Below are 27408 nucleotides of genomic sequence, written 5' to 3' on the forward strand. Positions count from 1 at the left end.
ACATGATTTGCAGTTTGCAAAAGATTTTTTTCAATGCAAATATTTTGGCTGTACTGCTGTTGTTGGTGAGTTCAGTTTGTTATATGAACATTATTCCTGAGTCTCTGTGACATATTAGGACGATTTTATGGCCAGTTGCTTTAGATTTATTACATAATTCACCTTTAATATTATGCATTCAACTGTATACACCTTCATTCCAGTGCTTTCTCCTAAGGATTAAGGTTTCTTTTATAAACAATATAAATAATATGTTACTGAGTGATCATATGGATACATGCACGTGAGGTGTAGTGAGCCCGCCGGCACCGTTTTGGCTGCCTTGCGGGCTACCAGGTTGGTGACCCCTGCCCTAACCTTTACCATCACAACTGAACTCAGTGCTTAATCCTGCCCTAAAACCCAATTCAAACCTAACCCTTTAAAATCAAGTCATAACACTCAAAAAAAAGCACTTCAAAGTTATGAGGACCAGCGACAATGTCCTCACGAGGGCAAATGTCCTCACGAAGAGGGTCAAAACGCACCAAAACGGGTCCTCACAGCCCTCTAGACAAACACACACTCACACACACACACGCACACAGTTCTTCGTATAGCTGTCCTTGTCAGGACCGTGTACTGGCACCAGTTCATTGTTACAGCCTCAGCGAAGTTTAATCCCTTACTTTAACTACTTAATGCCCGACTCCAACCTAAACATAACCGTAATTCATAACTTTAGCAGTAAGTTAATCACACTTTGGGTCACTATGACGACTACTTGTTCCGACATGGTTTGCGCCAATCAAAACGGGTCCCACACACACACACACACACACACACACACACACACACACACACACACACACACACACACACACACACACAGAGAGCAGCCCCTCCACCCTCATATCTCCCCACAGGACTGCCAGACCGTCCAGAGTTATTCCAGGAATGCATTGAACATGGCTGCCGCGATGAAGGAGCAGAAGACGGGACTGCTAGAACTTCGCGTGACCGTGGACCGCTGGATCCGCGTGTTGGCCACGCTCACCGAGGACACGTTCGCGGTGAATCCCGGCGAAGGCGCCGAGGAGCCCGCGAAGCCCGTCCCGAGTCCCGCCGGCGCTATCAACGGAGACCCCCCGAACCTCAGCTCGTCCCCGGTCCCGGAAACCATCACCAACGTGAAGAGGACCGTGCGAGTGACCAAGCAAGACGTTGGCGGACTGGGCATCAGCATTAAAGGTAAGAAAACTAGGTTTTTTTTTTTAAAACATGACGGTTAAAGTGGGGGGTGTCGTAGTAAAGTTATGACGAGGAGTTTGGGGGGCACTTTTTTTTCTTGTCAAGGACGCCGAAAAACAAACAGCACTTGACTGTTCGCATTAATGAGCCAACTTAAAGTAAACGCTAGCTTAAAACATACCAAAGAAATATATAATTCACCGTTTATTGAGCTGTGTCAGTGTCTATAAACCTGTCTTAACTCGCTCCTAATTCATTCACTCGTGTCATAACCATGCCTGCTGTGCCCCAGTCACCAGAAAAGGCAAGCTCAGTTTACTGTGTGTGTGTGTGTGTGTGTGCGCGGTGCTCAGTCATTTTCTGTGTAACACATGCGTTTGTTTCACATAATAAGAAGCAGTTACATCATAACACTGGTTTTGGTGTGTGGGGGGAAAAGTTTCTCGCAATTCCATTGATAGGTTCTTTACTCGGAAAAAACACCTGTTGTCATAAATAAAGGTCTCTGTAGAGTTAACTGGTGACAGGCTCAGACTGTAATATCAACCTTTGTTTTTCTTGTGGACACGTGGTGTCTTTGCTGCTCTAGGAGAGCAAATATATGTATTTTCAAAAAAGCCAGTTGAGGACGTAGGGCTGGGCAATATGGACCAAAAAGTCATATTCCGATATATTTCGGCTGAATATCGATATAGGATATATAGCCCAATATTTTTTTCTGCAAAGGGAGAGCTGTGAAATGAAATGATCAGTCAAAGTCTAAGCCAGACATGACATGTCACAAGTAGTTTTATTGAAACCGGCAATTTCAGTGAAAGGTTGAACAGGAAAACCAAGTGAGTAAATAATAAACATGTTTTTTTTTCCTTTTAAATCAAAGCTCCGTAAGGAACTATATCGATATATGCGATTTGATCTAATTCCATATCCCATATCGATATATTTTTTATATTGATACATCGCCCAGCACCTATGAGGATGTTATTGTGAGGTTTAGGATGCGTGGACTGACATTGAGTCAATTACCTAGTGAATTAGTAAAAACAGTCAGTAGTTGAAGCCCTTTGTGCTGTTTTAATGGGAACGTAACTAGTGATTAGGGATGTGAATCTTTGGGTGGCTCACGATTCGATTTGATTCCGATTCTTAGGGTCACGATTCGATTCAAAATCGATTCTCTATTCAACTGATTCGATTCATACGATTCTCGATTCAAAAATTGATACAATGCATAGTGTGTTAAGCCAAATTATAGCATCAAAACAATACAGTTTGTATAAGATAATGTGATCACTCAAAGGCAAACTTAAGACAAAAGTTAACATTTATTCATTCAAAACAAATAAAAACTTACTTACTGTACAAAAAAATTACTTGCATGAATAAAAGTTTAGGCTAGCTGCCTTTTTCTCTCAGAATTACAAAAATAAACTACATAATAACACAAACTGATGTTTTGTGCGGTTTTACAAAATAGAAACTTAAAAAAAAAAAAAAAATATATATATATATATATACTGTATATATATATATATATATATATATATTTGTATTTATTTTATTTAAAAAAAAGAAAAGATTTTTGTAGTTTATGAATTGATTCAGAATCGTGGATGATTAGAATCGCGATAATTGATTCCTATGTGAATCAATTATGTCTTGTTTTGGCCACAAACAAAAATGATTCGGTTTTAATGATTTCTCTGTTGCATGGAGCAAAGAAACCAAAAAATATTGATATTTAAGAAGCTAAAACGACGGAAAAAACCCTCAAATAGATTATCAAAATATATTTGACGATTCATTTAGTTATCGATTAATAATCAATTATTCGAGTAATTGATTCACCCCTACATGTACTGCAACATCCATCCATCTTCTACCGCTTCATCCACGAGGGGCGCTGGTGCCAATCGCAGCTGACATAGGGAGAAAGGTGGGGTACACCCTGGACAGTCCATCACAGGGCCACCGAGAGACAAACAACCATTCACTCTCACATGACATATGTATGAAAAATAATATGTTAATTTCACTACAGAAGAGACTAAATTACCTCTGGAGTCGGGCAAAGGGAAAGACGTATATATTGGTATCATTTATCGGCCCAAGCATTCCAGATATATTGCCATATCAGATATAGGCAATAAGTCCAATATCGTGCATCGCTAAACATAAAACATTCTAAGGTAGTTTTTTCCCTTCTTTGTTGTTTCATGGCAGTTGGCATCCGTCATGTTGCATTACTGCCTCCCTCTTGTCTTTCTTCTACTCTCTTTCCCTTGCTCAGGGAAGGTTGGCTAGTTACATGTCCCCACTTGTTATACGCCAACACAGACATAAACATGTTTGCATTTGTTTTTAAACTTCTTCTCTTACACCTGCAAAAAAAAACGGTGATGACTGTGTGGAACAATGAAGGGCAATGCAGAAACAGGCTCAACTATATAGATTTAATATAATGTTTATACAGGCTGATTAGCTGCCTTGTTGAGCTTTGATGAGCAGCTCACATGAATACAGACCCTGCTGCTGCACACCAAGGTTACAGCATGGTTGAATTTCTCACAGGATTTCTCAGTGGGAAAAGGTTGTGACCTCTTTATATCTTACAAACCAGGCGTGCATACCTGTGTTGTGTACTGTGTGGCGCCCGATGAAAGCCTTACCCTCGTCCTGTTTCCACAACCTGCAGCAACAGGTCAATATCTCAGTGTGAAGAAGACTGGGAGGGTGGAGCAGTGTCGAAGTTATGTAAATACCAAAGATGAAATTAATAGTTTCACGATAATGCAGTCTTGAGTCTTGAATTTCTGATTTTATATATAGGCTTATATATACACGGTAGTTCTTGGCTATATCTAACTGGCTGTGTCATCCTGTCATTAAGTCACTGTGATACGCAGGAATTACCTGACTAACCTGGCAGAACGTGGTGTGTTTGCGTTCTATCATTCAAAGGGGTTTGTCGTGGAAGAAATGTCCAGAAGAAAGGGTTGTTCAAGTGTTCTTGGTAACACTAATGGTTCCAGTAAGAACCATTGTGATCCAGAGAACGCTTTAAAACCCATTTCCTGAATAAAAGGTTTTAAAGGGGTTCTTGGTGGAACCCTCCAAAAGGGAACCTTTTTATAAAGGTTCTACCTGGAGCCAAAAAGGCTTCTCCTATGAGGGCCAGCCGAAGAACCTTATATGGTTCTACTTAGCACTTTTATTTCTCAGAGTGTATAGTAGCTGCACTCTACTTGGATACTTAAGAAATTCATTGTTTATCGGTTAAATTCTTCAATCGGTTAAAAACTTAATCGACAAACAGCAAATTAATAACATTCCTAATCAAGACAGTGAAAAACATGGAGACACCTGTATTCTGATATGTTCAAAGCTGTATGAACATCAGCTAAAGTTGTTGCCTCCTGACAGGATCCCTGTTGATGTGTTTACAGGTTAGCTGTTGGCCACACACAAAATGCACAGGACTGATTTGATGGACAGCTGTAGACTTTCTCTACTGTCATGTTGCGAGTCGTCGTAGCTGTCGGTGACACATGCTCATTTTTTTAATTCCCACTCATTTGCCGCCACCACCAAAGAAACAAACAAAGCCAGCCTCTCATGACATAAATGCAATGTCCATCTCTGTGGAAATTGGTGGCTTTGAGAGTCAGACAGCATGTCATTAAAACACAGTCACTGCTGCCACCCTGCTGGCTTGACACTGTTGTGATGCCAGTTGTTCAAAGACAAACACGAAGCCAGGGAGGAAAAAGGGGGGTGTAACAGTGCGATAGAAAGAGAAAGCACCGAGTGCAACCAAAGTTGGAAAGAAAGAAAGACAAAGACAGAAAGAATGAATGAATGAATGACAGAAAGACATACATAAAGAAAGAAAGAAAGAAATAACACAGCAAAAGTTGGGCCGAGCAGACGCCACATTGTGAACAGCTGAGCAGAGCAGTCCACAGCAGGCAGTTGTCATTGGCCAAAGATGAAAGCTATGTGGCTGGAAGTGAAGTACTCTGCTCGTGTTAATTTTAGTGAGCCCACCCCTGCTCACAGTAAAGCACAGAGGCAGTCGGCCTTTACTCTAGCATGTCTAAATTTAAGAAGAGCGCCTAGGAAATGAGGCTCCATGCCTGTCCACAGGCCCACTGGTCAGTGAGAGGAGTGTGCTAATGCAGACCTGGCCCTGGGCAAGCTACTTGACTGTGATCTGCTGTGTTCTGCTGCAGTGATAGTCATACTGAAAAGTTTGCCTTGAATAGCTAACAGTTATATCTCATTTATGTAGGACTTACATCAGTTCCTGCAATGTATCAGAGGCACAAGTTGGGAGACATGAATATTCAAGTAAAATATGCACAGCAGGCACATGAGGTTTAGTTTTAGTTTTACTTGCCCAGTCTGAATTCTGATCAAACAAAGACGCACACAGTGGATTGAAACAAGCGCCTCTAGGCCTTACCTCTCAACTCATGGAGCTGCAACTTTGCAGAGCCGCAATGAGAATGATGTGCCCTGGGGGGAAAGTGCGGCTCATGACAACAGTTCAGGCACTAACGTGTGTGTTTTGATTTCATCAAGTAGATACCATATTGGACTCAGTGCCAAGATTATAAAACTATCCTTTTGTGTCTCTATAACTCTTTTGTCACAGATCGGCTCAGATGTTAACCGCAAGGCCAGGTGCATTGTTATGTACCAAGACTGCCTTTATAAACGGACAGAAATATGTAACCGTATTGTTTCGTTTTGTGTTGAAATTGTGTTTAGGACAGAAATATGAAGAGAGGAAGTTTGATGAAGTGAAGTGCTTCTGCTGATTTCTTTGAAAGGCACTTCATCCACACAAAAAAGTAGCAAAAAAATACTACCTAATTACGTACATGTCAGTGTTGTACAGGCACATTCATTTACCTGTCATCTGTTGCTCCAGTGGCTCCACCACACCTCCGCTACCACTACCCTGCTGTCAATAGAGTGACAGGCTGCCAGCTGGTGAAAAAAAAAATGGGGAGGGAGGAAGGAAGGAAGGAAGGAAGGAAGGAAGTAAGGCAGGGATATGAAGGGAATATTGGCGGATCAAGGGTTGCGTAGGAGTGGTAAGCACTGTGTATTGTCAGGGGTTTTCCGACAAAATGTCAAGGTTGTATATTCAGTGGTGATGTCAGTCAGATATATTTGACATAAGAAGTGAACCTGAAAGTATGAGGAGAAAGGAGAAGAATCTTAATGGATATATGTTCCTGTTGGACCCCACTTTGGCTGCCCTATTGAGGTCAGACCAAGTACTCTAGTTTGTCAAAGTAAAACGTGGAACAAAAAAAAATATCACAGATTCAACAGAATTGGAAAGTGGTCTTACACTTTAAAATTCCACTCTACACCTCTTTGGAGCCATTAGCGTCACCCCCCCCCTCCTAACCGTGCCACTTTCACCATGTAAATAACTCATAGATACATTGCTCACTTTTGTCTCCTTGTCCTGCTCTTTACTTTGAATGTTTAAGCTGTGGCTATTGCTACATTGCCAGCATTGGCATTAATGGCTGTTCACTTACTTTTCTGGAAAATAATACCTTGTGGAGATTAAAACTTCATAACTTTAATTCAGGGTCATCTAACCTCTTGTAAACTCTTGTAAACAATAGCTCTTAGAAAGCTACCATTATCACCATGTGCTCAATTTGGACTTTTAAGTGTGTTTTCTTTCTTTCTTTAAGTTTAGATAAATATCTAAACTCGATTTAACCGTCTTTGAATGTATTGTTTCCAATTTATTTAGTTTTTCACTGTTATAATCATACAAATATACAGTTATGGTTGTAGGCAACAACTGAAAACAAGTCTGCATTGAAGTGGAGTTGTTGTACAGTACAGTGAAAGAGGAGAGGTCACAAAGTAATGTGATTCACTATAGTTTATATGCAAATAGAGGATAAAGGTAACCTGAAGGTCAGATAAGCAACTTGTGACTTGAAGGTATTTGAATTTGATCCTCAAGCTGGCAAATTTGGACGGTGGGATGAGTGAGAAGGACACAGCCCTCACAGGATGCCAGACTATTAAACTCACAAATTAAAATGTGTTTCCTTCTTGTGGTTTCTCTATTGTACTGGTAGAGATGTGTCTCCAAAAAGCTGTCAGCAGTGGCACAACACATACTCACGGCATTCACTTTTTAAAACTCTTATTAAGTTGTTGTCCTTTTAACGGTGCATCAAATCGGGAAAGCTACCGCTAGAACATGTCCTTCCTCTGTTTGCATGCGTCAGTTTTGTCAACTGTTTTGCCTGCACTGACACATCAGATCCCAGCAGCAGTGCGATGTGTGCAAAGGTGATAAGTATGCAATGTATTACTGATCAGCTCCATAAAGAAATAGGTCTCTGTACATCTGTTCACGACTGTAGTTATTGAATTATTGTGTGGTTCTTTGTATGAAAGAGAAACTCTCTTAAAGGAAACAGTTCAGACTTGAGGAGGACAGACTTATGTCCTTATATGCAGAAAAAATATATATCAGTTTAAATACATTTACATGAAATAATTTAGATTTCATCAGTTTATCAAAGGGTATATTGCTTTGTGTCAAATATACAGTTAAACAGTAATGTTAGAGACTACGTAAGTGGTTGAATGTTACTGTCACCTTCTTCCAAAAACTTGACTAGCAACATTAAACAGTTCAACCCTGATAATAATTTCTCATGCAAAGTAAAAGCCCACATTATCAGCAAGACCACAGATCCGCCAGCTGTCTTCTTCTTGAACTTCATTCATTAATTTTCTACCACTTTATCCTCTACATGAAAGGGCCAACATATAGTGACGAAAAACGTTCACTCTCACTAACACACCACCAATTAACCTCTGCATGTTTTTGTACTATGGGTCGAAACCATGCGCATATGGGAAGAACATGGACACTCCATACCTCGTTTGGACGGAGTCGTTAACCCAGGTCTTTTTTGCTGTAAGGCAACAGTGCTAGCCAATATTCCATCATGTTGCTTGGCTTGTTGACCCTCATTTAAATCCTAATTAGGAAGAGACACAAAGTAGTGCTTGAGGGTATTAGTTGGTCTGTCCTTGTATACAGCCTAGATTTGCATACATTTCCGGGAATCAAATTAGTTACCACAAAAAGGCTGTTTTATTTAGTCACTCACAGCCACTTAGGTTTTTAAATGCATATATGTTGCCTCGTCACCCATTCCAGTGATTGTGTTACTGTCGTGAAGACCTTGATTCCATGCTGCTCTTCTCGTCAAAAGCTTGAGTGTTGTGTTTGTACTGTACAAACACGCTTGCATCAGTGTGCAACAGCAGGTTCCTACGGAGAGACAAAGGTGAACTAAGTTTTTTTGTTTTGTTTTGTAACACAGGTGGGCGAGAGAACAAGATGCCGATCCTCATCTCCAAGATTTTCAAGGGCCTGGCTGCTGACCAGACCGAGGCGCTTTATGTTGGTGACGCCATTCTGTCTGTTAACGGTTTCGACTTACGGGAGGCAACACATGATGAGGCTGTGCAAGCACTGAAAAAAACTGGCAAAGAAGTCATCCTTGAAGGTAAGGATTTTCCATTAAAAAATAAATAATCAATGAGAGGCTAAATTCTTCTTCTTTGTTCAATACATGTCGTAGTATTACTATAGATACGAAATGGCCTATTGTTCATATTATAGGCACAACCCTCTCAAGAATGCATCAATACAATATAGTACTCACAGTACAGTACACACTCTAAGAAATCAAAGTATGAGACTGTACCTAAAAAGGTACAAATGCTTTGTCGCTCCAGTTGTACCCTATTAGGGTACAAGCCCTGTACCTTTAAAATTAGTAAATTTTTGTACCTGCTTGTTTGCACCTCTAAAGAAACATTTCTGCACCCCTAGTGACAACAATGTACCTTTATGTCCTGGTACAAAAATATACTGATTGGTACACAGCTTGTACCCTGATAGGGTGCCACTGGAGTGACAAAGCATTTTTACCTTTTTAGGTACAGTCTGGGCCTTTTTGCCTTTTTAATGATAGCATAGTATAGAGAGACAGGAAACGGGAGGCAGAGAGATGGTGAATGACACGCAGGAAAGACCGCTAGGTGCGGGATTCGAAGCAGGGTCGCCTGCGGCGAGGACTACAGCCTCAGCATATGGGGCAGGTGCTCTACCAACTGAGCCACCGCTGCCTCATACTTTGATTTCTTAGAGTGTGTACTGTACTGTGAGTACTAGATTGTATTGATGCATTCTTGAGAGGGTTGTGCTATAATATGAACAATAGGCCATTTCGATCAGTACCGGCCAAAATCACTGCAGTGGTTATTCAAAAAAAAAGGTGAGAGACATGGGTTAAATCAGAACTTTGATCAGACACCAAAATAATGAGTTGAACTGCAAGAGCAAAAGGAAACTCTTGAAATATTGTTGCAGTTCATACCCCTGAGCGTCCCAGCATGCTAATGAGCAGTCTTTCTGAACTTCAAATACTTTTGACATTGACAGAAAGCACTTAAAGTTCTTGCGAACTGCGGACTGTGAAGAAGTTATGTGGTTAGACCTGCTGTGCCTAGGATGGTTTGCCAGTGGAGTCAGCAGGTGTTTGCAGGTGTTTTTCTCTCTTCTTGCTCTTACTCGTTCTCCTTAGCAGACGGAGTGTGTGCTGAATCACTTTACCTTTTTTCTGTCTCATCCTTACAGTTAGTCGTTGTTAGTTATTAGTCAGTAGTTGGGTGTGTTTGCCCATCCTTGTGTCTTAGTGTGTGCACTCTGTTGCATCAGTTTGACAAACAGGTGTGAAACTACATGGTAAATCGGTGATGTGATCTTGTAGTAGAAGCTGTAGAGACCGGGGAATGGGATTAAGAGCAGTCTTCTCTCTTGCCAAGTGATTGCATCAAATGAGTTCTGTATTCCCAACAAGCTGACAAAAGTTGAGTGATCGTTTTACAAACAGTTATTATTCAGAAAGAATATTTTAATCAAGCACCATGAAGATTGGCACATTTGAAGATTTCCATAGCGCTGAATGTTCTCTATGTCCAAGTCTGTGTTTTAAGAAAACTCACCGCGTTGTCTAACAGCACGCTGCAACTCACAGGTTCTGACAGTGTTTGCCTCCAGATGAATGTGTGTCAAAGTCGAGTTGGAAACTTTGAGAAACACAAGCAGTACTTTTTCAAACCGAAATGTTGCCTAAAAAGGGATGCACTAAGCTGCATGAAATAATATCACGTAATCTTTCCATGTGAGCAAATGGATGTAAAAATAGGGTGCAGTAAAACCAGAGTTTCCAGTTTTCCATTTGGCAGAGTATCTGTGGGTCAGTGCGGACAGTGGGTTGGCATCAATAACTGCTGTCAGTGGAGCAGAAACAGCTAGAACTATAGCCAGGGGAAATCATTGTAAATCCCTCGCCTTAGTTGTCCATAGTCAGGCCGACCTGTGTTGATATCAGACAGCTCAACCAGCACTGCTCTGTGATCTGTCATGTCAGGAATCACTTCATGGGTCCCCTTCTTCTCCTGGAGGACCTGTTCGAGGATTGAAGAGATGGAAGAGGCTTGAAGGCTCGTTGAAGGAAGAGGGCTGAATATGTGCGTGCATTTTTTGATGCCCTGCGTTTCCTTTGTCTGTGTTTATGTGTGGATATCTGTCTGACCCAAAAATGACAAGAAATGCAGTACAAATCTGTAGGTCAAAAATAGAGGAAATGATGAATGACTTTGTGAGGTGCAGTTTTTGTCACTTTCACCTTGTGCAAAATATTATTAGTGTACACATGCTGGAAGATACAAAGTTTAGAGACAATACTTTTTTGTTTTGGCGTTTTATCAATTTACTCCCTCTTGGCACCTTTTCACTATTACAGGTCAGTGTTTCAGTCTTTCTTATGTGCACAACAACAAACAAGCCACCACTGCTGTGCTCAAGGCAATTTTATTGCTCTGCAGAATTCATAATACAGACTTGACTTGAGATCAAGGAGAAACTGATTTCATCATATCAAAATTTCTTGAATATGAGAACAACTGTACTTGAACCCATCAGATACTGTAAGTACCTGCTCAGCAGTTTCAGGAGTTAAACCTGGAGTAGCCTGGTTGCTTTGTCATGTCACTGCAGCAGGATTGTTTTGTCCTTTAGTGGAAGGCAACTGACGAATAGTTAGCTTGGATGAAACAGAGTTCTGCTACTTCAATGCAAAGTCGATTGGATAGGCAATGCTGAGCTCTGCCTTGAATGAATGAATGAATGAATGAATGAATGAATGAATGAATGAATGAATCTTGCATCTTTCTTCAGTGTGTTTGTGCATGTACACTGGCTGAAATGCCCAACGATTTAAGATAAGATAATCCTTTATTAGTCCAATAATTGGTACATTTACAATGACACATTCAGTTATTATATGGTAAAAAATTAGTGCTGGGCACTAGGCTGACGTTTCCATGACCACTGACAGCTGATGTTTGAATATAAGACTTCATCTGCAAGGTTTGCCCAATGTAGATTCCCCTTTAACATAAGTGATCTGTTCTAAATAATCTTTTGAAAGACAAACTCTGCTCCTGTCCCTCTACCTCTTCCTCCGGCATATCTTACATCAACATGTTGGAATGGAATAATCAATGTGTGTGTCTGTGAGAGAGAAGCACATGAGGTCAGATAAATATAACAGGTCAGATGAAAACATAAAACCACAGCTGCTATCATTTCCTCCCAGGGACATTCACAATCACATTGTGTGTTTATGTATTGGCGTGAAAGCAAATGTGCTGTTTCCATATCTGCAAGAGTGTGTGTGTGTGTGTGTGTGTGTTGAATAGAGATGCATCTGATTTATTGTCAAGCATATGAGGATAAAAGGAAGAGAATGAAGACAGTTGAACAGGACACCTCTGCATTGTTCCATCGTTTTATGGAATCTATGAAGATTTGAATTTCTTCATAATGGATATGAATGTGTTTATGTGCGAAGGCTGTTTCGTAGATGTCTCAGTTGTGAATACATTATCAAATCGGTTTTTATTTGTGCAAAATCACAACATACATTATTTCAAGGCACTTTATATATTAAGGCAGAAACCGTACAATATTATATAGAGAGGAGAAGAGAAACCCAACAGTTCACACAATTGGCAAGGACTTGGCATCAGTGGAGGGAAAAAAAATCGCTCTTAACAGGAAGAAATCAGACTCATAGGTGTGCAGCATCTGCCTGGGCAGGTTGGGGTGAAAGGAAACATCTGGGACAGAGGAGAGCCGGAGAATAAAAAAGGAGGGCGAGAAAAGGAAAGAGGGAAGAGCGAGGTACAGAGACAGAAGAGAGAAACCAGGCACAGACAGTTGTATTAAGTTTTTTCAGGACAGTTCTAAATGCGTTGGTATATTTTTATAGTATTGCAATACAATTTATACAAGCAATAGCAATCAATTGTCACAAAGATAAGATGATAATGCTACTATTGCAAATAATAGTCTTGCAACTGGAACAGGATCCTGCAGCCAAGGAGTTATGGGTGCCTACAAAGTGGCCGATGCCTCCCGGCCTATTCTTTTGTATGTATTTTTTGGGCCTTTTTGCCTTTAATGATAGCATAGTATACAGAGACAGGAAACGGGGAATGACACGCAGGAAAGACCGCTTGGTGCGGGAATTGAACCAGGGTCACCTGCTGCGAGGCCTACAGCCTCAGCATTAGGGCAGGTGCTCTACCAACTGAGCCACCGCTGCCCCTGTCTATTCTAACAGGCTCTGTGAACCATAAGCCTGCATTTTGGGAGGGAAGTGATCTGTTAGGATGATGGAGGAGGAGCCAGCTAGTGTAGAGAAGCTATGGTCTCTTTTTCGAGTTACTAATTACCTATTATGTGCATGAAGGAATTATCATTAAAACGGACAAACTGGAATCTATTGGATAAAAAGGATTCAAACCAGCTAAGTGCAGTACCGTTGACTCCAATAGTATTCAATTCTGTACTAAGACCTAAGAGGGCGAGTGTAAAACAAAACCATTATCTGAAGCCATGAGAAGGTTGTTGGTAACGTTCACTAGCACTGTTTCCATGCTATGATTTAATCTAAATCCTGACTGAAAATGAATTTATAAAGCTTTGAAAAAATAGGGTCCAGTTAATAGGGATAGGTTGATCTCATTTAATAAGGAGCTGTTAATTAAAGGGAACACATCCTTAAACATGTTGATGGTTTGGATGACGATACCGTAGCTGCTAATGTGGTGCTTCAGTAGCTTCTAAAGCTCTTGTGCTACACAATCAATCAGTACCACTAGAAAGAGTGGAAGTTATACATTTTTTAAATATTTAACTTTAATCTAATTAATGTTATTTTATATACAAAGAAGCATATTTAACTTTTTTTATCTGCATTAATCTTTTACTGACACTTGCCAATGTAATGTTGAGCATTGCAACATTAGTACAACTATTTATTAACTGTCTGGTGATTAGATATATTGTTTGGTGACAGTAGAAGTAGACACAATGCATTTATTTGGTTTTGCCATGATTTTTGCACAATATTAACTACTAAAACTTAAATATTATCCAACCTAAAATATTCAATCTATGAACAAACTTTATGTTTTTCAGACATTGCTGCTTAAACAAAACTTTTATTTATTTCAAGGTTTGTCTTCATTAAGTGTTTTTGCATAGGTTTCAGTTTGTATTTCACTGTACCCAGTGTTAGTTAAAGGAGTGAGAACCACTGTTCCAACTATATATCATTATAATATTTGAATCTTTTGTCACATTTTTGTCTTCACAAACATTTTGCTGTGTCTTCACAGCAAGTAGGGCAGGTGATTCAAATCAAAGCTGGCTGCACAATCAACATAGACATAGACATAGAGTACATAGACAGGCAATTCAGCAGAGACAAGGCTCTAGTTTCATGTATGCCTTCATTTAATTAAATTTGTCATTTCTTATCATTTCTGTATTTGTATCTGCATTTTTCAATGCAATTGTTGATTCCTTCCAGACAGGTCAGAGGTATTTCTAAACGATGCTGACTGATCTATGTACGTATTTCTGTGTTCATTTCGATTGCCCTCAGTGAGCTCACTCATTTGAATCACCTGTCATACTTGTTATAAATATCAAGTGCAGCTGTGAGGCAGCTTTTGGTTTGGGTGGGAATGCAAGCAAGCAACATGTGCTGAAGGGGTTAGAGCAGGGCGTGGGTCTGACATATTGTTGTAATTTGTTTTGTGTGGTTTTTACTTACCATCGTTGACTTCACAGTATGTCATGCCTTTTGGACTGAGTTCGAAGAGTTTCATTATCTTTGAATAATAAGTCCACTTGGTACTGACACTGTGGCTGCACTTTAATCTTTGCTGACTATATCACTTCCATAGATACATTTAAATGATCAGAATGGGGGAAATTAAATCAGAAATGTCTGTCAAGAGTGCCTCAAGTGACATTAGATTTGAAGAGGTTCATTCATGTCTGTCAGTGCTCTTAACAAGAGTGCTCAGCCCAAACCTTATCTCTCTCTCGGCCTCTGTCAATGACGCACACACATGCACAGCTCATGCTTTTTCTTGCATAAAAATCCTTTTACTTTATGCCATATCTTTTTCTGCATGCATAGACATGTGTGCTAATATGCAACTGCAGCACAGAGCTCTATTTCATATAAAACGCTCACAGTTTTGCAGTCACTGGATTTGGTCATAATATTGAAGTAATAATTGTTGAGCTTTTAATGCAAGGACAACACTGCAGACTGGCTTAAGACCACAAACTCGGGGATAAAGATTGTATTATCATATCTGCAAATCAAGTTCTTCAAGGACGTGCGGGTATTCAGTATCTCCTCAAACAAAGATACATACCATACATAAAGTTAGCGATTTATGGCATATAATGACTTTGGGGAGTAAGGTTTAAACATTTTCACTGGGACACAGTAGTCACGAAAGCTGTTAATAATATAAACTGTAAGAAAAAAAAGTCAAATGTTTGTCAAGCTAGATTGGCTCAGTTGGTTGTGTGCCCTCAGCCACAGAGGCTCAACCTGCTGTCTTTGCTACATTTCTTGCTTTTCTGACTTTTATTTTTACCTTATGGAATACATCTTTTCTTTTTTAAAGGAAGGAAAAAACATGCACATTGAGTCAATTAACAGAGTTACATAAAACTACTTCATAAGAGGGACACCAATTTAAGTCCTGGATTGGACAGACAGACAAACAGATTATTTCAATGCTCTGGTGTGTGGACCATGGAAAATCTGCCTTTTCATGCTTTTTAGATGCATCTATGAAGATTTAAGAAAGGAATCTTGCCAGAACTGTGTGCATGATTTGAAGAACCTGTGAGGTGGTTCCGTGGTACTAGCTATTCAGGTTGTAAAGCTGTTTCAAGGCAAACTGTTTGTAATGTTGGGCTATATTTAGGCATTTGACTTGACTTACTAGTGCATTAAGCAAGCTGAGTGATGTCATAATGGCTAAAGTTTGATACAGTAATGTCGATGACATGCATTTAGTGAATTAGCTTATTAAAATCTCCTCGCTCTTCCTCTTGTGACAGAATAATTATAACTCTGAAAATAAACCTTTCCCTTAGCCTTACTGAATGCCTCAGACATTTTCATTTGTACCTACATGAGCTCAGGGCTCTCTTCTCTGATCGTCTTTGTTAAACTAAAGTCTGGAGGGATTTTTTTTTTTTTTTTTCAAAGTAAGAGGGAACAATTTATTTTCCTTGGTTTGTGTTTGTGAATGAGTCTGCGAAGGAAAATGAATCATTTTTTTCTATTGTGCTGAGGCAGAACATAAAAACACACTAATCAAGTGTTTTTTGTGTTAGAAGATCTTGAACATACTCGGTATATCTGAAAATGTGGGAGCACCATTAAAACATGTGGTCCTTTTTTTTTTTTTTTTTTTTTTTTTTTAAACGTACAATACATTGACCTTGATAAATGAATATGCTCTCTCCTTTTTTGCTTGTCCTGTATGGAATACTTTTACTGGTTGAAATGTCTTCATACCAAATTTCATATACTATAGATTTGCTGCAGTGTTTAAAAAAATATATAGCTATTTCTAAATTGAAAAGTTTCTTTTCATGCTGTAGGCTGATTGTGCCTGTTTGCATGATAGAAAAATGTTCTACATTGAATAGTTTGGAATTGGATTAACTTTCCCAAAAAAACATAGCTTTATTAAAACCCAACTTTCCCTCAGAACCTTCTTCCTCTGTGGTGTCAAGTTGGCTTAACAGGCCCACATTGAAACCTGCTGCCCCGATCCAGGGCCCCTGATATATTTGAGGCCCGGTCTTTGTGCCACTCTTCCCACTTCATTACATACTTTGACTCCACTGAACCATCTCACAGTATTGTGCAGAATGTGCTAACTAAGGACAAAGGGAGGAAGTTAACACTGTTGGTGGCTGTGGATGCAGCCATTATTGAGAAAAAATTGGCTCGTATAGATTTTGTATACTACACATTATATATAAATTGCCTACTTTGGTGTCATTGGGCAGAACCAAGTCAATCCTGGAGGAACTCCTATTTGCCAAGCATAGAGCCTGCCCTACAGGAGGAGATTTTGAAATCCTACTTGATTTTCAAAAACGACCATAACACAACCAACTGTTTTAATCCTGAGAAAAGCGCAGACTAGACGATCCAGTCAAGACGTGACTTCACAATATAAAAGGACATGACTGTCGGTGTTCATAGCAATGCTTTACGCTGAGAAACGCAAAAAAAGAAAACTGTGGATGAAGTCATGGCTGAGAAGACGGAATCAACATGGCGGTTCCAAACAAAAGTACGCCACATCCGTTTCCCGGTCAACTCGCTCTCATTGATTATTGCGGGGTTCCGCTTACGCCCCAATCCCTGTCCTGATTTGAATTTGGGAAGACTCTGATGCATCCGATGACATAAAAATTGCATCTGTTAACACCTCACACGACATGACAATTTGGCATGATAATCTGTTCAAATCAGCCTAAAATTGGACCGAAATGTGGCCAATTATCTTGTGTGAGAATGGCTTTAGTGACAAAACCATCAGGATGACAACTAGAGGACTTGAATGTGGCTCAGCTAACTATCCCGACTGACCGATGACTCATCACTGAGACAACAAACTGACCAGTAATCCTCAAGATGCTTGGCTACAAGGTGAACAGCTAGAGCCATAATGATAAATAACCACAGATAAATTAAAATATAATGAATAGTAGGGCCATGAGACAGGGTAGTAGACATTTTTGCCTCACGGCAAGAAGGACTGATGAGTTTACCACGTGTGCACATGGGGTCTCTCCAAGGTATTCTGGCTTCCTCCCACAGTGCAATAACATGCAGAGGTTAATTGGACACTGTGTGAGTGAGAGTGAATAGTTGTGTTGGCCCCGCTATGCTGAGGCTCAGAAGTCACACAGCAAGTGTCCACATTGGATCTCGCTAAGCAAATATACAGTAAATTTACCTGTTGAAGGGAAATCAATTAATATTTCTTGCAGTTAGGAAACAGATCTCGAGGAATAGAAAGTTGAAGTTATATAGAGAAAATAAAATGTCTGCAGACAAACCTTTTCATTCTGCTCTTGTCCTCTGCCAGATCCTGTTAGAGTTTCTTTCACTTTCACGTTGTTGAATTAGGATAATTAACTCTCCTGACACACTGTGCAAAGTAATCAAATCTCTACTTTGGCAGTATGTGAATTAGTTTAAGTCTGATTCAGTGTACTCTGCCCCTGTCAACTTGGCACTTGTCCATGATTTTAATGAGATGGGAAATGGGAACGATAAACGTATCTAAATCATTCTGAACAGGCAGAATGTGGTGTGGCCGACTTACGCTGCCAGAGACGCACATTAATCAGCAAAACACTGGGGACACATAAACGCAACATTTATTATAAATGCCACAAATCTGATGTGTACACAATCAGAAAATATAATCATTAATTAAATAAAATTGTCACCCTGTTGAGGAGCTTGGACTCTCTCGTTTTAGTTTTACAGGCTGCAATTAAGATTTTATTTTTATTTTTACTCCCCCTTTAGAATCATTTCAGCAATAAAGTTCTGAACTGCATTCTACCTGCGTATTATTGAAAAGATGGTAGACAAAGCCAGTGAGCACAACTGCCAAAAGGCCAAAGATTTTGTCAAGATTTGGTGGCAATCCAAAATTTCCAATTGCTGACACATTACTAAATGTACTAAATGTACTAAATTGAACTCTCTATTGAAAACTGTTTGAATAGTGAAGTCAATTCAATAAATCCATTAAAATAAAGTGTTGCACATTACAGTCATTAAGTTCCCTCCTTGGCGACTGTCCTCATTTTACTCTTGTTGACGTCAGTGTATTGAATGAAAACACCAAGTGTCCGTCATATTTATTAGTTATTTCTGACAATGTTTTTGTCTTGCCACATATTTTCTTGTTGGTGGGGGCAACATTGGGACATTCTTTTCCTGACATGGTTTCCAGAGCCAACCGCATGCTTCTGAGGTCGTTGTCTGGCCAATGACATTCCATCTGCTCCCACGGTAACTGTGGGTGAGTGGGAGGAGGGGCTCATGTTTAGCAGCAGTTCAGTCTCTAACAAGCAAATAACACCCTTTCATTACCAAACTACCATTACACTGTTGAGTCTCGTTTTGTGTGTTTTTATTGCCTTGTTGGGACCTTGTCTGTTAACACAGAGCTAGTTGGGACAGTAGTGCTTATCAGGACACAGTGTGATCATAAGAAGGCAAACCAGAATCTTGGTTATGATGCAAGTCTAAGGTTTTCAATGAATTTAAAGTAAGGGTAGATTGTTTATCATGAGTGGTAGTCATTGCATGTCCTAACGTGGATTACTTTTGGTTTATCATATTACTTCAATCAGAAGGACCAGTGTGTAGCCAAAGATAATCAGCACAGTACCACACATTGGCTTTGAACTGTCAGTAAAACATGTGTTTTAGCAATTTGGTGTTTCCTGGGAACTTGAAAAAGAGGGAGGGGGGGATATTTTCCAATGGTAGTTATGTAAACCGTGTCATAACTGAATTGGCTGGAAAGGATTTGTGAGGTTCAATGTAAAGGCTGTAGCAGGAAAAGCTTAGCGGTGGATTCTGCAGAAGAAGCAAATGAAACCCGCACGTGCACGAACACACACGCACTCACAGTACAAAAGTAGTGCCAGATAAGCTTAAGTAATAACAGTGCCATCTCAGCTAATTTTAGCTCACTATTGAATGTGCCACCACCACTGGTGTTCGTGGCAACATATATCTGGCTCAGCTTAGCTGGATGTCTGTGCAACATGGATCACATGCATAAACTCTGTCATACATAATAAAGTTTTAGTACCTACAGCCATGCTTGTATTCTGACTTTAACAATGACTGAGACACCCATGTCTCGTACAGATAACAATCAGTGAAGTGGCAGTTCCATCTGGCTGCAGTGTGCTGCCACCCACCAGTAAACTTTTTGGGGAAAGTCCGCTTTTTTTTTTTCCACAGCCAGTACACAAAGGGTTTAGCAGTTCTTATAAATCACTTCCACATGAAACAGTAATATGCATTCCCATTCACATCCAGTCTTGTGGTCCTGGCCTGCTGTATTGACATTGGCCACATCCATTTTATATGGTCTTGGTCCAGCAACAACAACAAGAAATGAGTTGGCTTCCCCATGGAACAAACATCAGTGGATTGGCACATGAACAAATGGACAGAAGCTAATTTCCATGAAATGGAACATACTGTATGCATGTTGACAGTTGCTGGTATACATTACTTTCTCAGTGCTTGATGTGTTTTCCCAGTGCACAGGCACAATCCCACTTAGTCTGTGTTTTTAACACAAGTACACATTTTCTTGTTTCATTGAGTGTTGCAGGGTGCTTGAGATGAGTCTGAAGTAAGAAGAGTGCACAGCTTTCAGTACATTGTGCTGCAGAATAGACACCCAAGTCGGTATCATGCTACTGCCCACACAGTGATATTTGCATGTGGTCTTGTTCAAGTATAAATAAGTGTGGCATTTAACTCTTACTTTTAATGTGACTTTGTACATCCCAGGAAACACACATGATAAGGGTGTGTGTGTGTGTTTTGTGACCTTTTATTGTACCAGAGAGTGTCTTGGAGATTACCTTCTCCTTTGCAAGTTTGTTTTTGGACTGTGTGAGAAAGCTAGTGTACCCTGAGAGAGCAGTACATTCAAACTCCACACAGAAAGGCCCTCAATCGAACCACCTACAGGTGCCGAGGCGTTAGGCGGCAACTTTACAGTTTGGCCTAACCTGATTTGGAACAAGTGGTAACCATGACATCGCACCATGAGGTTTTAATCTCCATATGACTTCCAAGTTAAAATTTTCGATGATTTTTCCAGACGAACCATCCCTAGCTTTTCCACCCAATGTTGGAAGCCCCATCTCTCGCTCATTATCCTGTGCTCTTGACTCTTTTGATTACCTTCTGGATACTTGTACTGTGCAAGATGAGCAATTCACACTTCCACAGTGAAACCAGAGCCCTGCCTTCAGCTTTCAGCCTCATGCCTTGCCGTCTTCTCTGGGCTATTTTTACTTCAGCAGTGGCTACTTCTTCCAAATCCGTACCGCAGCCAACTGAACTGGAGTTGGGTTTTTGCGTGTGAGCGTGTAGTGTATGGACATTTTGATCACTTAATGTCCATAGAGCAGGCTATATCACCTATTAATGTTGTATTACATCAGCTATGCTGGATTCTAGTCCACTACATTGTTTTCTTGTGGGTTTGACTTCTGACCATGGGCTTTTACTTTTCAGTGGCCTTTGCTGTCAAACTCTCACTCATTGTATCTTTATTTTCAATATTGCATACTACTGTATGTATGAAGTTTATGATGTGGAAACAAGAAGCAGAAGTCTGTTGCCAGTGATTTTAAATTACATGGATGACATATTGGACATGGAAATGGTTCAACTGTCGACTGTCTACACGTGCGCTTTTGAGAACTTCTTGTTTCGTGTAATTATGCAAAGTTCTCTTTTTGGTTGAATACAATTGAACTGTCAGCACTTGCCACTGCAGTAAACATTGCATCTTAATTCAGCAGTTGTCATTATTGGAGGAAATGAGACAAAGCTGTGAAAGTAATTTAGTTAGTGTAAAACGATGAGTTTGAGTTGGATTTCTTGTTTTTTTACACATTTGTTTTCTACATCCAGAGCTGGAGGAAATTGCATCTGCTCAGGAAAAAAAACTGTTCACTCTGTCATTGAAAATAAGTAGCAGTTCTTATTTTTGGCAAATTATGGGTTTTCATGAGAATAATACGTTGTATGTAATACACCTGGTTATATTTGGCATGTTGGATGATTTTCATTATAACAGCAGCTACGTGATGCAGAAGTCCTTCCACCTTTTTTTGAAACTGCTCTTAGGAGCTCATGTCTGAAGCGAGAGGCTCCATATTCATATTCCTAATTTTTCTCTCTCCCTCCCTCCTCTTCTTCCCTGTCCCCCATATTCTCACTCTGCTTCAGTAAAGTACATCAAGGAGATGTCGGCTTTCTTTAAAAGCTCCGGGTCTCCTGGAGCCACCCTCCCATGGGAATCTCCCCCCTCAACACCACAGAGAGGCACTGAGCCCTCCTCCCCTGAGGTGAAGGAGCCTCGCAGCATCCCACTGAAGGTGTGCCAGGTGTCACGGAAACAGTGTCCCCCAGACACAGAAAACAGGTACTCGGTGTGAGATGTTAATGGCTTCAAGTAATATTTGGTTACATTTCTGTAACCTGAAAATAACAGAATGTTTCAGAGACATCTTACTCATGTTTTCTTTATTATTTAAGTGTTCCCGGCGCTACCCGTACAGTTTCAGAGTACATATAACAACACTACCGTAAACAGCCATCTATCTACCACTTTTTGTGCATTTGTTTTCAATGGAGCAAGCAAACTCAAACTGGAGCATGTTTTGCATGCTTCCATGCTTTTTTGAACGATCGCCATTCCAAAAAATCCAGTCCGATGTTTATTGTGTTCCTTCACTCGGTCAGATAGTCGCTTCCTCCAACAATGGTTTTCTCTACTTCTTTTTTTGCCAGCTCTGCCATGATGAGCTTCTAAAATAACACTATCGTTGCCTTGATCTTCTAGCTGGTGTGTAGTCCTGTGAAGCAAATGTGTGTTTCTTACGAGAACGGAGACTTGGCAAGACCTCCTGATTCTGAGGACTTTGGGTCAGCAGCCCTGATCTTGAACGAGTGGTCTTCTTCTAATAAAAGATAGCGGGAGTTAAGACAGCCCTCAATCTCCCTGCAACAAACCATTTAACCATCACTGTAGGACCAAAATCTACATAGTTCTGCTTTAACACCAGAAACATCATATTTTTCCTCTCTTTGCCATGTACCTTCCCCCCCGCCCCCATCTTCCATTTTGTCTGCTTGATCCATCTCCCTTATCCTTATCTCATCTGTTCAGGTATTTCGAGGTCATTTCATCCAACAGAAAGAACTCTGTATTCCTGCGGGCAAAAGACCCAGCCATGGCCCAGTCCTGGTACAATGGGATCCAAGCTGGCGCTGCCAACCTTTTACCACGAGTGAAGCAGGAGATGAAGAACATGCAGCCTGGCATGGAGGTGAAACATGTGGGCTGGATTGCAGAGCAGGTATGCAACAATGTGGGGGTTTACTGCAGATGTTTTTGTGTTTTTGAGCACCACTCGTCAATGCAGTTGAGCACATAATGGCCGACAAAACAAAAGCGACTGTGACAGCTAATGTCGGTACGCTATCATGCCTGTCCTATATTACATAATGTATGCGTCATGTTATGTACAAGTGCAGGGCGATGGGGCTCAATATGAGACATTGAAAATTTTTACATTTAAATCTTATTTTTCCACATTTTCAGGGAAAGAACGAGCTATCTTTGAAAGTAAATATGGAGAGTCACCTTTTTAGCTGGATATTTTCAGCTACTCGCTGCCATTTGGGTTCTAGCCAACTTGGCTTTAATTCAATTTTTTTCTTACTGACTGTTATACATTTGCATTTACTGATAATCATAAATCACTGAGTTGAATTGTTTGTTCATTGTTATAAATGCCCACTGTGCAGGTGACCAAAGGTCCAGAAAGACCGGTACTGGCTGTGTTGACTGACAAAGACCTGCTCCTGTATCCGTCTTTGCCTGAAACCAGAGAGAGCTTGAGCAACCCCACCAAGAGTCACCCACTCATCACCACCAGGTTCATGCACTAATGACATTGTACACACATACACCACATACAGTGGTAGATACTAATTATTTTTAGCACGGTTTGTTTATGTTTTGGACGAATACATTCTTTCGTAGTCTCAATAGATGTGTCCTCCACCCAGCGCTGAGTTAACTCGCCTCATGGTTTATTTCCGTTTACGCAAAAGCGCATTTACTCTTTCCATATACGGACTGTTAGACGATTTGCCACATATCGTCAGTCATTTGGAAGACGTGAATGGAACCAGGACCAGGATGAGTCATGGGTTTTTCCTCCCTTCTGTTTCTCCTGAGCAGTCCACGTCCCACTTTTCATCCCTGCAACACATATGCTTTTTTCATTTGCTGTTCTGGCTCAATTCATTCTGTATAAATTTTAATAACTTTTTTTTTTTCTCACACCCTTCTTTTCTCGAACTCTCTCCTTTTTTTTTTTTTTTTTAGACTGGTCCACTCCGGCCCAGGAAAAAGTTCCCCTCTCCTGGACTCTGAGCTGTCTTTTGGCCTGCGTTCAGGCACGAAGCAGGGCGTGGAGACGCATGTGTTCAGGGTGGATTCTGCCAAGGATCTATCCACCTGGACTCATCTGCTGGTGGAGGGCTGCCACACTGCTGCAGAGCTAATCAAAGAGGTCACCACAGGTACGGACGCAGAGATACTCGGACAGCACAGTTTCTCCCAACTATCCATGTAGAAAATTCACATTTTGTTCCAAAGCAATCTGAGGATTTGATCAGAAATTTGAGTATTACTGTTGCACAACCAGGCTTCGTGTTTCATTCTCTCTGGAGTCAGCCCTGGGGATAAAAGGATGTGTAAAATGAATAGCAAACATTTATTAGTTTAGTTAACAGGGACGGTTTAAAGCACATGCAACCGGAGAATATAATCTCATCTGTAATGTTCTATCATATGCAACAAATAAATAAGTAATTAAATATATAAATTCCTTCATTAAAAGACCCAACTTGAATGTTTTAATATACGGTATGTAGGCAAAACTTTGTTTCTATATCTTTCGCTGTGAAATTCCTCCAAAACAGTGTTCTTTGAATTAACTAAACTAAAAGAAGTTGTTTTTATTTTGCATTCCTCTCTGTTTTCGAGAGCAATGCTATATAAAATGCCCGGATCAGTAATCGGGGTTGTATGTAACACGGTGCTCCTCCTATTTTATGTCAGAATCTTGGTTTCTATTCAGCAGAACATTTCATGTTTTACAAAGCAGAATGAGACATGGTTTATTCTGTAAGTGGCTTTAAAAACAGCGTTTCAAGGCTTCTCTTCTTTGAAAGAATGTCTTCAAAGACTGCACAGTTCTACTGGGTTTGTTTATTAAACATTTAAAGTCTGTTTTAAAGTGGCCTTTTGGAATAGACTTTAATGAGCTGCCTGACATTTTGCATATTTATAGTCCTGTGAGCCTTTTATCTGCACTGACTAAAACACAAATCTCGCCTTATTCCCATCATTCTGATGCTGCATTTTATTCAGTTAAATCAGGTTCTGGAAACTTTGTTGCCTTGTAAAAATGGCTTTAACTCACATTCAGTCAGGTGTAGTGTTGTACATACACGGTGACCTCTGCTGGTAGCATGAGGTGGTGCACAAAAGTATTTCAGTGAACAGGTTGCACAGGATATAGCCAATAATTTGGGGCTTTTTAATAATTACTGTAACACTGAGCTAACAAAAATATAAATCTGTATTCATAGGTAATGGTCCATCTTTGTGGTGGTTCTGTGTAACCTCTGTTTTCTCCACCATGGCAGCCTGTAGCTGGAACGGAAAGGATTGCACTCTGGGGGTGCACATCGACGAAGGTTTCACATTATACACAGAGGAGATGGGCGTCAGGAAAAGTGTTCTCCTCCACCAGCCCTTCGAGCGGCTCAAGATGTCCTCGGACGACAGCGTCCGCATGATGTTCCTGGACTTTGACGGCCTCGAGACTGAAATAGTAGGTCATCGTTATTGACAAAGGACTTTCTCAGCAAGGAGAACTTTTGATAACGTTCAATAACCATCATCCACATGAGCTACACTAAAGTTCAAAAGTTTGGGCTCACTTAGAAATGTTCTTATTTTTGAAGGAAAAAGCTTTTTTTCAATGAATATAACATTAAATGAATCAGAAATGCACTCTATACATTGTTAATGTGGTAAACGACTATTCTAGCTGCAAATGAGAAAACCCGTGTGCAATGATGTGAGCACAGCTGGTTCTATGACTAAAAGGGCAAAATTATTATTTAGAAAAAAAAATAAAAAATCTAATTTTGTCAGTGTATTGACTATTTTCTATTAATTTTTCAACTCTTTTGATGAATAAAAGTGTGACTTTTAATGGAAAACGCAACAAAAATTGTATAGGTGACTTCTGAAACTTTTGAAGTATTTTCTCAATATGTCAGGGTTTTCTTCAGCATACAATGGTCTATTTGAATCTTGTTTTGTAACTCCCTGCTCTTCCTCTCTCTTTCATTTCAGCAACTGGACCTCCACTGTTGCCCAAAGACCATAGTCTTCATCATCCACTCTTTCCTCTCTGCGAAGGTCAAGCGACTTGGCCTCCTGGCATGAATGTTCCCTGAATGTTTCTGAGCACCAACAATAGGGTTATTGAGTCAATCACAGCCCCAGAACACTGAAACACCACAGAGGATTGTGCCTATAGGAAAAGATGTTTCATTTTTCCTAAGGCCTCCTAAAGTGATCACAATCTCTAGTCTTTTTTTTATATTGGGGTGGAAAAAGGAAAAGTGCAGCAGCAGTGATGGACCTTTTTAGTTGAACGTGTAGTCATGAGGTACAGAGAGGTTCTTACTGGTGGCCTAACGTCAGCAGCCATGTAAAGGGATGCGACTTCTGTCGAGTCTGCCCCGGGGTTCGGTCGCAAAAACACTTTGTCGCGGCGAACTGTGACAGCCTGCATCTTAACGTTTCTCAGCTTGAAGACTCGTCTATCTGTTGTTCGCCCCCATTGTTAAGGTTTGTTTTGTTTGGATGAGTCACAGCAGGGCTTTGTCATGATCATGCTTTTCATCTTCAGTCTTCTCGCTTCATGTGCTGTGAGCAATGTTTCTTCAGAACTTGTCCTGATTGATGTTGGACAAATTGTGTTTTTTTTTTTGTTTTTTTTTTTAATGAAGGCAGCTTCAGTGGAGTGACAGGACGACATGACTGATCACTACATAATAGCGAGACAATAGGTAATGATATGCTGTTTATGTGGACACCTAATTTGCCTTTACCCTGAATGTTCATGGAAGAAGCTACGTTTGTGTGTTTTTTTGTGTTGAGACAACTTTAAAATGGAAAATCAGATACTGTATACGTTTCATTGCAGCTGAAAACCCTTATTTTTTATTCCTAGGTTACTCCCCATCTCCTCTTTTCAGCATGCTACTAATCCATAGTCCAGACTAAAGACTAACAAGAGGACAATATTATTATTAATAGTTAATTTTATTGCATTTTAGCTTAACCAGTGAAGTAATGATCCTAACCACACACACACAGTTTAATTTCAACTACAAAGGAAAAGCTCTTGTGATTTTCGGTCAACAATCATATGATCATTTATGAATGATAAAACGTTGGCTGTAAGAATGGAAGTTCAGCAGAAAACACTGATGGATTATGTCCAACATTTACATCAATTAATTTAAATACCTTATGAAAGATGTTTAGTTGTTATTTCAGTGGAATATCCACATCTTGGGGCCTTCTCTCTCCTCTGTTTCTGTCCAACACTAAACAGACTTTTATTAATATATATTTCAAAAAAAAAAAAAAAAAATTGCTTTAAAGAATAAGATGCATTGTATATTCTTATTTAAACAAAGGTGTGCCTTGCAGGGTTGTTTGTATATAAACATGTAATAAACTTTA

At 40.1% G+C, this 27408-nt stretch overlaps 1 protein-coding gene across 1 annotated transcript; it reads left to right on the forward strand.

The window, feature by feature from the left end:
* Window positions 1-875: 875 nt before the first annotated feature.
* On the forward strand, window positions 876-27408 carry snta1 (syntrophin, alpha 1). The gene is made up of 8 exons (XM_083892759.1): window positions 876-1230; window positions 8619-8804; window positions 21789-21984; window positions 22732-22921; window positions 23373-23503; window positions 23959-24155; window positions 25287-25474; window positions 26005-27408. Exons 1-8 carry the CDS (start codon window positions 948-950, stop codon window positions 26095-26097), a joined length of 1464 nt encoding a protein of 487 aa, XP_083748885.1. The 5' UTR covers window positions 876-947; the 3' UTR covers window positions 26098-27408.

Source organism: Microchirus variegatus (assembly GCF_963457635.1).
Source record: "Microchirus variegatus genome assembly, chromosome: 7".
Classification (NCBI taxonomy): Eukaryota; Metazoa; Chordata; class Actinopteri; order Pleuronectiformes; family Soleidae; genus Microchirus; species Microchirus variegatus.